Source organism: Oncorhynchus keta, chromosome 23 (genome assembly GCF_023373465.1).
Source record: "Oncorhynchus keta strain PuntledgeMale-10-30-2019 chromosome 23, Oket_V2, whole genome shotgun sequence".
Taxonomy (NCBI): domain Eukaryota; kingdom Metazoa; phylum Chordata; class Actinopteri; order Salmoniformes; family Salmonidae; genus Oncorhynchus; species Oncorhynchus keta.
In genome coordinates this window covers 25,155,257-25,169,070 of record NC_068443.1, presented here as the reverse complement: position 1 = coordinate 25,169,070, position 13,814 = coordinate 25,155,257, and the positions used below count along the sequence as shown (strand labels likewise).

The following is a 13,814-nucleotide window of genomic DNA, read 5'->3' as shown; positions in this document are numbered from 1 at the left end:
AAACTTCTCCAGGCCAGTTCCTCCAGCATTGCCCACGAAGATGCCCGAGCTGGGTTCAAAGCTGAGCTGGCGGCTGCTCCTGTGGAAGGTCTCTGCTTGGAAGTCATCACAGTCCATATAGAGGCGTACCTCCTGGTCCTGCACCGACAGAGTGAAGCGCGTCCACTTATTCCTCATATCAGGCAACTTGAAGGACGCCACCTGTTGGCTGTGTGAGGACTCCTCGCCCCCCTCGGTGTAGTACAGCTGAATCCTCTGGGTCTCGTCCTCCACAGGTGTCAGTGCCAACCCCAGCTGCACCACCTTCTGCTGGGCATCAGTGATGGCGAACAGCACCCCTCCCTGTTTGCTGCTGGGCCTGATGGTGACAATGATGGCAAAGTCCCTGAAGAAAGGATCGGGCATGAAGGTCTTGGTGAGACGTCCGATGTTGGCGTCAGGCCCGAAGCCGTAGGCCGGGAAGCCCTCATAGCCGGTGATGAAGGAGACAGAGGGAGGGAGTGGCACTCCGATCAACTCAGTCAGGTCTAGGTGTCCCGTAGAGCCACGCTCTGTAAGGAGGAGGAAACAACATATTCATGAGATCTAAACAAAATGAACATGTATGTGTCACGCCCTGACCATAGAGAGCCATTGTTTCACTATGGTGATGTGGGTCAGGGTGTGACTGGGGGTGATCTAGTTTATTTATTTCTATGTAGTGTTCTAGTTTATTTTCTACTTTGGTGATTTGTATGATTCACAATTAGAGGCAGCTGATTTTCCCACCTGTGTCCCACCTGTGTTTATGGGATATTGTTTTGAGTTCGTGCACGTAGCATCTCTGTAGTCACGGTTCGTTGTTAGTTTATTGTTTATTTGTTTTTGTCTTTGCTAAGTTCCTCATGATTTAATAATAAAGTGAAACTCAACATCCGCTGCGCCTTGGTCTGATATTTATTCCACAGTATGAGCCTAAAGTATGAGCCTAAAGCTGTATAGAAAACTCTATATTTAAATATTTCAAACTCTATATTAATTTATTTACTTTTATTTCACCTTTATTTAACCAGGTAGGTTAGTTGAGAAAAAGTTCTCATTTGCAACTGCGACCTGGCCAACATAAATACAGCATATAATACAACATATAAATACAGTATTGTGATGAGGTAGATTGGATGGGCTATTTACAGATGAGCTATGTACAGGTGCAGTGATCTGTGAGCTGCTCTGACAGCTGGGGCTTAAAGCTAGTGAGGGAGGTAAGAGTCTCCAGCTGCATAGATTTTTGCAGTTATTTCCAGTCATTGGCAGCAGAGAACTGGAAGGAGAGGCAGCCAAAGGAAGAATTGGCTTTGGGGGTGACCAGTGAGATATACCTGCTGGTGCGCGTGCTACGGGTGGGTACTGCTATGGTGACCAGTGAGCTAAGATGAGGTGGGGCTTTACCAAGCAAAGACTTATAGATGACCTGGAGCCAGTGGGTTTGGCGACGAATATGAAGCTAGGGCCAGCCAACGAGATCATACAGGTCGCAGTGGTGGGTAGTATATGGGGCTTTGGTGACAAAATGGATGGCACTGTGATAGACTGCATCCAATTTGTTGAGTAGAGTGTTGGAGGCTATTTTGTAAATGACATCGCCAAAGTCGAGGATCGGTAGGATAGTCAGTTTTACGAGGGTATGTTTGGCAGCATGAGTGAAGGATGCTTTGTTGCGAAATAGGAAGCCGATTCTAGATTTAATTTTGGATTGGAGATGTTTAATGAGTCTGGAAGGAGAGTTTACAGTCTAACCAGACACCTAGGTATTTGGAGTTGTCCACATATTCTAAGTCCGAACCGTCCAGAGTAGTGATGCTGGACGGGCGGGCAGGTGCGGGCAGCGATTGGTTGAAGAGAATGCATTTAGTTTTACCTGCATTTATGAGCAGTTGGATGCCACGGAAGGAGAGTTGTATGGCATTGAAGCTCATCTGGAGGTTAGTTAAATGTGTCCAACAAAGGGCCAGAGGTATACAGAATGGTGTCGTCTGCGTAGAGGTGGATCAAAGAATCACCAGCAGCGAGAGCAACATCATTGATGTATACAGAGAAGCGAGTCGGCCTGAGAATTGAACCCTGTGGCACCCCCATAGAGACTGCCAAAGGTCCGGACAACAGGCCCTCCGATTTGACATACTCTATCGGAGAAGTAGTTGGTGAACCAAGCGAGGCAATCATTTGAGAAACCAAGGCTGTTGAGTCTGCCAATAAGAGTGTTGTAATTGACAGAGTCGAAAGCCTTAGCCAGGTCGATGAATACGGCTGCACAGTATTGCCTCTTATCGATGGCAGTTATGATATAATTTAGGACCTTGAGCGGGGCTGAGGTGCACCCATGACCAGCTCTGAAGCCAGATTGCATAGCGGAGAAGGTACGGTGAGATTCTAAATGGTCGGCAATCTGTTTGTTAACTTGGCTTTCAAAGACCTTAGAAAGGCAGGGTAGAATAGATATAGGTCTGTAGCAGTTGGGTCTAGAGTGTCTCCCCCTTTAAATAGGGGGAGACAAATGACCGCGGCAGCTTTCCAATCTATTGGAATCTCAGATGATACAAAAGAGAGGTTGAACAGGCTAGTAATAGGGGTTGCAATCAATTTGGCAGATAATTTTAGAAAGAGAGGGTCCAGATTGTCTAGCCCGGCTGATTTATAGGGGTCCAGATTTTGCAGCTCTTTCAGAACATCAGCTATCTGGATTTGGGTGAAGGAGAAGCTGGGGAGGTTTGGGCGAGTTGCTGTGGGGAGCGCAGGGCTGTTGATCGGGGTAGGGGTAGCCAGGTGGAAAGCATGGCCAGCCGTAGAAAAATGCTTGTTGAAATTCTCAATTATTGTGGATTTACCGGTAGTGGCAGTGTTTCCTAGCCTCAGTGCAGTGGGCAGCTGGGAGGAGGTGCTCTTATTTTCCATGGACTTTACAATGTCCCAGAACTTTTTTGAGTTTGTACTACAGGATGCAAATTTCTGTTTGAAATAGCTAGCCTTAGCTTTCCTAACTGGCTGTGTATATTGGTTCCTAACTTACCTAAAAAGCTGCATATCACAGGGGCTATTCGATGCTAATGCAGAACGCCACAGGATGTTTTTGTGCTGGTCAAGGGCAGGCAGGTCTGGAGTGAACCAAGGGCTATATCTATTCCTAGTTCTACATTTTTTGAATGGAGCATGCTTATTTAAGATGGTGAGGAAGGCACTTTTAAAGAATAACCAGACATCCTCTACTGACGGGATGAGGTCAATGTCATTCCAGGGTACCCCGGCCAGGTCAATTAGAAAGGCCTGTTCACAGATGTGTTTTAGGGAGCGGTTGACAGTGATGAGGGGTGGTCGTTTGACCCCCAGACCCATTACGGACGCAGGCAATGAGGCAGTGATCGCTGAGATCTTGGTTGAAAACAGCAGAGGTGTATTTGGAGGGAGAGTTAGTTAGGATGATATTTATGAGGGTGTCTGTGTTTATGGATTTGGGGTTGTACCTTGCATATTCATTGATAATTTGTGTGAGATTGAGGGCATCAAGCTTAGATTGTAGGATGGCCGGGGTGTTAAGCATGTCCCAGTTTAGGTCACCTAGCAGCACAAGCCCAGAAGATAGATGGGGGGTAATCAATTCACATATGGTGTCCAGGGCACAGCTGGGGGCAGAGGGTGGTCTATATAGCAAGCGGCAACGGTGAGAGACATGTTTCTGGAAAGGTGCATTTTTTGAAGTAGAAGCTTGAATTGTTTTTGACCAGACCTGGATAGTAAGATAGAACTACTGCAGGCTATCTCTGCAGTAGATTGCAACGCCGCCCCCTTTGGCAGTTCTATCTTGCCAGAAAATGTTATAGTTAGGGATGGAAATTTCAGGGTTTTTGGTGGTTTTCCTAAACCAGGATTCAGACACGGCTAGGACATTTTGGGTTGGCAGAGTGTGCTAAAGCAGTGAATAAAGAAAACTTAGGGAGTAGGCTTCTAATGTTAACATGCATGAAACCAAGGCTTTTACGGTTACAGAAGTCAACAAATGAGAGCACCTGGGGAGTAGGAGTGGAGCTAGGCACTGCAGGTTCTGAATTAACCTCTACATCACCAGAGGAGCAGAGGAGAAGTAGGATAAGGGTACGGCTAAAGGCTATAAGAACTGTCCGTCTAGCATGTTCGGAACAGAGAGTAAAGGGAGCAGGTTTCTGGGCACGATAGCGTATATTCAAGGCATAATGTACAGACAAAGGTATCGTAGGAAGAGAGTACATTGGAGGTAAACCTAGACATTGAGTAATGAAGAGAGAGATATAGTCTCTAGAGACGTTTATACCAGGTGATGTCATCGTATATTTGGGAGGTGGAACAACATGGTTGGTTAAGAAATATAGAGGCTCTACAGTGAAATAAGACAGTAATCACTAACCAGGACAGTAATGGACAAGGCATATTGATATTAGGGAGAGGCTAGCTGGTAGCTAGTTAGCTAGCTACAGTTGAGGTAAATAGAAATACTTTAGGAAAAAAAACAGATCCATACCTCATTATGTGAGGCGGGTTGCAGGAGAGTATTTTGAAGTTGAGGTTTAGGAAAAAGTATTAAAAAGAATGCGAAGAAAAATATATAAAAAGATATATACATGGGACGAGACAAAGACGTCTGACTGCTACGCCATCTTGGATATATATGTAAGGATTTAAAGTGTTGTGTCTTTGGCTATGCCGGATTAAGTGATATGACATGCTATTCTATAAAATAATTTATCCGTAATTAATATTACCTGATGGAGCTAATCATGTAAATGTAATTAACTAGAGAGTCGGGGCACCACAAAATAATATTTATAGAGCTGTTATCTTCCGAATAAACTCTTAAAGACCTAGTAATATTTTACATCAGTAGCAGTCAATATTAATCGTCACCTTAATTCAGTCTCATCTGAAAGTTGTAAATTCTTGGTTATCTTCACCAACCCTGGCTAACAAGTTGAATCAGCAATACAAAATTGGGGTTAATTATTTATTTACTAAATACCTAACTAATGACACAGAATTACATATACACAGAATTAATTATACCTTGATTACAAATTTCGTCATGAAGGAAAACGTCCCTAGCGGGTTGAAAAGATATGACAGCTGGTTACACAAAAGAAAAGGGCTGGGTTTGAGTGAAAGAGCGGGAAGACTGAGGACCAAAGGAAGAAGCTGTGCTATCGTAAATACAGTATTTCATGCATTCTAGATTACCGCCCATTTAAAAAAGGAAAATGCAATAAATATTTACTCTGAGCTGCGCTTCGGTAGGTTGGTGGTAGATGGAAGGCCGTGTTGCCAAACCGAGTCCTTTGTCTTTTGAAGAATGTCTCTTGTGTGAATTGGATACGTTGTAGTAACGTCAATGTGTGATAGACGGGATACTCTGTCTGTTCCTTCCTAACCCTTGTTTGCAGCTGCTGTTGCTAACTCAACGGCTAGGAGGTATCACTTCTGTAGTGAATAAGAGTTCAAAGTTCATACCATTCGCAACCAAAGCTCACGCTGATGTTGGCTTCGTTCTGTAGTTATTATCTGAACCATTCTGACATCGGACCGTCGTCCTCACATCCTCGAAACAGGAGGTACATTTTCGTCAAGGCTTTATATAGTGGAGCGAGAAGGGTGTGTCTGAAAAGTTTTATAATCCATGACTCTTCACAGGAGCAGGCCACTGATTGAGCAGAGCCCTAACCTTTTGAAAACCCAATTCTCACATTTTAGAAGCTAAAATCACATTTCATCCCATCACAAATAATTTAATATTCAAACATTTAAATTGAACAACAATTCTATGTGAATCCGATAACTCTGATGTGTAGACTTTTCACTGTAGAGTTGATGTCATATTATCATTGATGAGAATGTCTCAGATGACAACCGAACTGACATCATATTCATTAAGTACCACCGCATATGTTCAATTGGTCAGATTAACAGAATATAGTTCATTTCCCCCCCACCTTCTGATGTACCCAGAATCTCTATGTTAACCAAGGGTTTTGCAAATGTAACCTCAGTAGGGTAGGGAGAGGAAAAAGGGGGGAAGAGGTATTTATCACTGTTATAAACCTTCCCCCAGGCCAACGTCATGACAAAAGGGTACGGTACTATTATGGATATCAGCAACATTTCTAATTTCAGCATTGCATAACTGTACAACGATAACATCCAATGCTCTCGTCAAGATATGTCACCATACGTCATAAAGATATGCCATTTCACCACTGAACATTTATGGATCTCCTCCGATGTAACTAATCCGTTAGCAGATGTACTTCTGTGCTATCACCTGACTATCATCACAATCACTATGACATCATTGTTTGCATGAGAACACAAAGCATAAGCACAGATGTAGAGAATATCTCATCTTGCGGTAACTGATGTATCCATGGTCTATAGTTCTTTCACAAATGAATCTATCCCCATCACTGACAGTAACAAACCCCTAATGAGTTAGACATTCACCTATGGATCATTGCTCTCCCTCTTCTTCCCCTTCCCCTCTTCAGACCCTAATTCCCCCCAAATAACTCCAGACACTAGGTGAAAAGCCTTTCATTGGCGTTGGGGGGCTTATCATCGTGGCGTAGGGAGAGTGCTTAGTGGAGAAAGATCGATCACATTCTCTCCATTCCCTCCCACATGGAGCTCGTCTCCCGTGACGACCACTCTCACCCCAACATTCCACTGAGGTAACCTCTTGGCCGTTAGTTTCACCTCAGTCTTGTCAAGTATTAACCCTCCTCTACACATCAGTGGACCTCAGATCTCTGCCACTAGGCTAGACAGGGCCTCTGATTGGGTCTGTAATTCATCAAATTAGCGAAGTGGAAAAAGACATGACAATTAGGGAGGAGGGTCGTAGTGTTTGAACATCCTCTACTCGGAATGAATGCCTCCCACAATATGCAGCCTCACACAAACACTGACTGAGTCACACAACCCAGACTGCCACAGACAAGCCAATCTATAAGTGGGATCAGAGAGAGAGAGAGAAAGAGATCCATTAGAATTTCATGTATAACATTTGGTCGAAACATGCACATCCAATGTCCTCAATGAGGACCCTGCCTTAGTATATCAACATAGTAATGCTAATAACATACAGGTGAAGGGTGTGAACCTGTGTAAAGTTCTTTAAGTAGCTTGTCATACTGAGTGAGCGGATATCTGTGAGCAGAGCTACTGTTTATGGAGGCTGGAGCGACAGACAGCTGTTGTACATTACCATGGTGGATAAAAGCTGTCAGGGCATCACAGCTACAGTACAGCTCAGACAGAAGAATAGACATGAGAGCCTTCATCATGAAGCTCATGTTTTTACTATAAATGCGAACAACACATTTTGTTCTGAGAGAGCTTGTCCTCTTTGACTTGTGATTTACTTAAGAGTCTACTGGACGATCATTTAGCGCCCAATTCTTCTAGTCAGTTAAGACATCAGACATATAAACTCAGCAAAAAAACAAATGTCCCTTTTTCAGGACCCTGTCTTTCAAAGAAGGTTTGTAAAAAATACAAATAACTTCATAGATCTTCATTGTAAAGGGTTTAAACACTATTTCCCATGCTTGTTCAATGAACCATAAACAATGAATGAACATGCACCTGTGGAATGGTCGTTAAGACACTAACAGCTTACAGACGGTAGGCAATTAAGGTCACAGTTATGAAAACCTAGGACAACTTAGGATGCCTTAGACATGCTGCAAGGAGGTATGAGGACTGCAGATGTGGCCAGGGCAATACATTGCAATGTGAGAGCGATTTGGAGGTGGAGGGTCCGTCGTGGTCTGGTGATTTACACTATAACTGGTGCACCATCTATCTCAATGATAAACATTTTGTATCTCTCCTCTCCTCTCATCTCCAGCCTCTTGATCTCAGTCCTCCCTCCCAACCCTCACCCATTCGTCCCTGATTCCCCCTCTCTCTCTCACCCCACAACCCAGCGGAACCATCATCCTGTGGTACACATAACTCCGTACCCCGTATCCCAGCCCTCCCATCCCTCAACCATCTGTCCCCCACTTCCCTCTTTCTCTCACCCCACAACCCAACGGAACCATCATCCTGTGGTACACATAACTCCGGACCCCGTATCCCAGCCCTCCCATCCCTCAACCGTCTGTCCCCCACTTCCCTCTTTCTCTCACCCCACAACCCAGCGGAACCATCATCCTGTGGTACACATAACTCCGGACCCCGTATCCCAGCCCTCCCATCCCTCAACCTTCTGTCCCCCACTTCCCTCTTTCTCTCACCCCACAACCCAGCCCTGCCCAGCGGGAGGCTCTGAAACAATGCTCACGCTCAGACCCCAATTTCTCCAGGTTCCAGGAAGGCCCCTGGCCCTAATCCTATTATTATAATATCATGTGATAGGGATTAACATTGGAAACCAAGGGGTTAGCAGGAAACCACAAGCCTACTACCCTCGACAACGCACAGCCTCAATTAGACAAGCTAAAAAAGCGTAGCCGCACTCAAGCTGTGGGGGAACACACTAACTAATCCCTGTCATGATCCCACTACAAGTATCAGTTTGAGACTACTTTAACAAAAATAATGAACCGCCATGAGTCCACAGATCCATAGCTGCCACGTGTCAGTGTCTTCAGATTCCTTCAGGAAAGAGTTTTCAGAGCATTATGAGCATTATGCTAAATCGTTACTGCATTGGTTTCATTGAAATTGCAAACACTAATGTACAGAACCAGTAACAGAACTGATTGTTATTTAACCACAACATAAAGACAACTTTTTGGACAGAATCCCCCCACGGAAATAAAACTGAAACAACTACATCACCCAGCATACTCCAGACTAACTCACCACGACTCTTCCACATTTTCAGAGATATTTTCTTAGCCTTGGGCTTGATCTCTGTGGTTCCATCACCAGCAGGCTCCTGTATACTCTGTAGTGGGGTACTCTGAACAGGTGCAGTGGTGAAGACCTCCGTCTGAGTCCCCACCTGGCCCACCTCTGTCCCTTCTGTGGTCCACAATACCTGAGTGGTTGTGGGGCTGGTGGTGAGGGGCTGTGTGGTCATCTCCTGTGCTTTCCCCAATAAAGCACTCCACCACTGGCCATGAACAGGAGCCATGAGCAGCAGCAGACTGTAAAGACGCAGGAGAGCCATCCTGTCCTGATGCTCCAAGTACTGACTCAAAACTTCAACAAGATGTATGTTCTCAGCAGAACAGTTCAGCTCGTAGCCTCCCCTCTCTTCCCTGCTTCTATCTATGTTAACTCTCTCACTTTATGCTCTCTCTTTCTTTCTTTCTCTTTGTGTGTGTGTTTGTGAGCCACTCTCTCCTCTCGCTCTCTCTCTCTCCTCTCGCTCTCCCTTCCTGGTCCTCCTCTGCTCTGCTCAGTGTCTATCAGTGACCCCTGCTCCAGACCCCCTCAGCACCATGCAGACTTAGGTATTTCACAGGCGGCGCAGCAGCTCTACTATACATCCAGCACAGCAGTAGCTCTACACTATGTCCGGCTCGCATCACAGTGGGTGTGTTAAGAGCATGTAAGCCACAGCCCTCTTGAGTAATGCTATCCCCCTCCGTATACCACTATCACCAACTCTACTACAGCTTACTGAACATGAAGGAACTGTCTATCACTGGTCTTTGCTTACAAAACAAATGGTGGTCAGTTGGAAGAATGTTCAATAATGGGCACTGCGACATTGGCTAGGCTCCTGGAAGAGATATTTCATGCTTATAAGGACATGGTGAGCACTGCACACATTTTTCAATCCCCCAGGGACAGAAATCAGGACTACAAGATCTCAAAAGTATTCTGTAAAAAAGGCACCACAAACGAACAAATAATTCAATTGAACATTAACGGTTTCTACAACATTTGGCATTTAACATATTACCTATCCTCAGTCAGTTGCATTCATGTCCATTAATAAACTCAATAGAAGTACAGGTGTAGAGGTACATCTCCACAGTTTTTTAAATGATTGACAGAAATGCTCAGGGCAAATAGTACAGGGCCAGGAATCTGCCAATCAGTAGCTGTCTGACTTTGAGGGGCCATGGGCACTGATTTTACATGGGAGAGTGTAAAGCTGGACTGTGACAAAAGAGGGGAGGAGAAACAAGGCACGGAGGAGAGGAGGTGGGTTTGTGCCAAGCCTGCACAGTTCAGTGATCAGAGGGGCTGGGCAGACAGGCAGGCAGGCATAGTGACAAAGAGAAGCCTCTTCCGCTACTCAGTACTCATGGCTCTGGTGTTGTGTGTTGAGGGGATGAGGATGGGGCCTAGGGACAGGTCCTGACAGCCCTGCCAGCAGCGTGCGCACAAACAAACAAACAAACGCACGCACGCACGCACGCACGCACGCACGCACGCACGCACGCACGCACGCACGCACGCACACACACACACACACACACACACACACACACACACACACACACACACACACACACACAGAGGAGGATGAGCCAATCATTTATATGTAACAGAGGAACACACTGTTCAGATATTGCGTCATTAACAGTAACGGTACCCATTAAAATGCACAGTAAGATTACCTATACACAATCATCCATTGAATACTAACTGTTACTGTGATGTGCATGTTTGGATATTTCAACCAGGACTTGGAATAGACAGTGCTTTATCATTTGACAGCAATCCACAGAGGTGCTATGGATGGACTCCATACTAAAGAGACTGGACACTGGTGCTACCGTGGTGCTAATGAGGGACTGGATGTTTGCTAAATGGACCAGATGATGGATTTACTGTAATCTGGAGAAAAGCAGAGAGGAAGAAAGGAAGCCCTGGTTTGCCTGCCCCCTGGTGGTAGTATTTTATGTAAGGGTGTTTTGGGGATCCATGTTGCACCCCTCACTAATTCCAGTCTTACCCAGGGGGACTAGGGGCCAGGGGGGAAGGGGGCTAGGAGGCCAGGGAAGGTAACCACTAACCTCAGTCTCACTTCAATGCCCCCACGACATCCATTAATTGGTTCATTGTCACGAGCCATCAGCTGAAGCATGTTGTGAATCTATTCACACAGAGATGAGACTGTAATTTTCCAAAGGGAAACAGCACACAAGCACACCTTTGACAATATAGTAATATAGTAATATAGTAATATAGTAACACCTGCAACTTCATCACATGTATAGAAGAGCTTTGGCCCAATGTGGTTTAAATGCCCATTGCAATGAACAATGAGGACTGATGTATTGCCTGCTCAACATTGCCTGCTCCCTTACGTTCTCACTACTTAAAGAACAGTTATATTGTTTGGCTTCCCTTATGCCCCTTTTCCTCTCCAACACCACCCATACGTAGAATGTATGCACACATGACTGTAAGTCGCTTTGGATAAAAGCGTCTGCTAAATGGCATATATTATTATTATTAAATAGCCCGAAGCCACAGGGCTCTTCTTGCAGGCTCTATTTCTCTACGTTGGAGCATTTCCAACCGTAGGTCGGGATTTTTCACCTGTCTACATGTACATTGAACAACACCATAGCTGTGTTTTCTACGTTTTGTTATTTCTGTATAACAAAAAAAATCAACGACGATGTTGCCTCTTTTACAGTGGGGGTCAATAGGAAAGAATGTTGGTTTTCCCCAATTTGTGGGCGTGGTCAAGGGGAATTCCTTAATATTACATGAACACCAACTGGGACTGCCTATAGCTTACAGCACAGTCGTAAATTCAGTGTTTACGCTGAGAAGTCTAAAACAACTACACACACAGTGGTCCTCTAGCTCCACCATGTGGTCACATCTAGAATCACAGACAGAACTTTATTCCCTTAAGAAAACAGCCTTGTATACACAGTCTGCGTCCCTTGAATCCCACATGGCACCCTATTCCCTCTATAGTACACTACTTTTAACCAAAGCCCTGGTCAACTGTATGCACTACACAAGGAATAGGGTGGAATTTGGGATACAGATATACAACCCACAGCTAATCACAGCAGTCTCTGCCACTTTAGATTGACCAATGTGATGTCAGTAGGGGTCAGGTCTCACTAAAGAGAAGAGCCAACCTGACAGCCAACCTTGACAAGAGGTCAGTTCTCACTAATCATTTAGCAAAGCAAAGGAGGCTTCACGGGTGAAGAAAAACAGAGCTTCGCCACATTAAATCACCATCACTGGGAAGCTTTCTCATCAAGAGCCCCTCAAATATTGTATCATTACTATGGGCAGCAGATCAAAAGCAGTCTGGTTTAATTGGGGTGATTTAGTCAGACACGTGGGCCCACCGGCCTCTAGTTCAGTCTGGATTTATTGGGGTGATTTAGTCAGACACTTGGGCCCACCGGCCTCTATTTCAGTCTGTATTTATTGGGGTGATTTAGTCAGACACGTGGGCCCACCGGCCTCTAGTTCAGTCTGTATTTATTGGGGTGATTTAGTCAGACACGTGGGCCCACCGGCCTCTAGTTCAGTCTGGATTTATTGGGGTGATTTAGTCAGACACGTGGGCCCACCGGCCTCTACTTCAGTCTGTATTTATTGGGGTGATTTAGTCAGACACGTGGGCCCACCGGCCTCTATTTCAGTCTGTATTTATTGGGGTGATTTAGTCAGACACTTGGGCCCACCGGCCTCTAGTTCAGTCTGTATTTATTGGGGTGATTTAGTCAGACACTTGGGCCCACCGGCCTCTAGTTCAGTCTGTATTTATTGGGGTGATTTAGTCAGACACGTGGGCCCACCGGCCTCTAGTTCAGTCTGTATTTATTGGGGTGATTTAGTCAGACACTTGGGCCCACCGGCCTCTAGTTCAGTCTGTATTTATTGGGGTGATTTAGTCAGACACTTGGGCCCACCGGCCTCTAGTTCAGTCTGTATTTATTGGGGTGATTTAGTCAGACACGTGGGCCCACCGGCCTCTAGTTCAGTCTGTATTTATTGGGGTGATTTAGTCAGACACTTGGGCCCACCGGCCTCTAGTTCAGTCTGTATTTATTGGGGTGATTTAGTCAGACACGTGGGCCCACCGGCCTCTAGTTCAGTCTGTATTTATTGGGGTGATTTAGTCAGACACGTGGGCCCACCGGCCTCTAGTTCAGTCTGTATTTATTGGGGTGATTTAGTCAGACACTTGGGCCCACCGGCCTCTAGTTCAGTCTGTATTTATTGGGGTGATTTAGTCAGACACGTGGGCCCACCGGCCTCTAGTTCAGTCTGTATTTATTGGGGTGATTTAGTCAGACACGTGGGTCCACCGGCCTCTAGTTCAGTCTGTATTTATTGGGGTGATTTAGTCAGACACTTGGGCCCACCGGCCTCTAGTTCAGTCTGTATTTATTGGGGTGATTTAGTCAGACACGTGGGTCCACCGGCCTCTAGTTCAGTCTGTATTTATTGGGATGATTTAGTCAGACACTTGGGCCCACCGGCCTCTAGTTCAGTCTGTATTTATTGGGGTGATTTAGTCAGACACGTGGGCCCACCGGCCTCTAGTTCAGTCTGTATTTATTGGGGTGATTTAGTCAGACACTTGGGCCCACCGGCCTCTAGTTCAGTCTGTATTTATTGGGGTGATTTAGTCAGACACTTGGGCCCACCGGCCTCTAGTTCAGTCTGTATTTATTGGGGTGATTTAGTCAGACACTTGGGCCCACCGGCCTCTAGTTCAGTCTGTATTTATTGGGGTGATTTAGTCAGACACGTGGGCCCACCGGCCTCTAGTTCAGTCTGTATTTATTGGGGTGATTTAGTCAGACACGTGGGCCCACCGGCCTCTAGTTCAGTCTGGATTTATTGGGGTGATTTAGTCAGAC

General features: G+C 45.5%; 1 protein-coding gene across 6 annotated transcripts in view; it reads right to left on the bottom strand.

Moving 5' to 3' along the window:
* Positions 1-13,814, bottom strand: part of col15a1b (collagen, type XV, alpha 1b) — a 53,184-nt gene that overhangs the window by 22,872 nt on the left and 16,498 nt on the right. For 2 of the 6 annotated variants that reach the window (XM_035799890.2, XM_035799893.2), the window contains exons 1-2: positions 8,866-9,532; positions 1-551 (exon numbers count right to left, since the gene is read on the bottom strand). The exon at positions 1-551 is cut by the window's left edge and continues 3 nt beyond it. In XM_035799890.2, coding sequence (XP_035655783.1) covers positions 1-551; positions 8,866-9,175 — 861 coding nt within the window. In that variant the 5' untranslated portion in view covers positions 9,176-9,532. Of the gene's footprint in view, positions 552-8,865; positions 9,534-13,814 lie in introns of those variants that run through there. The other 4 variants (XM_035799892.2, XM_035799891.2, XM_035799894.2 and 1 more) reach the window with 4 other exon arrangements.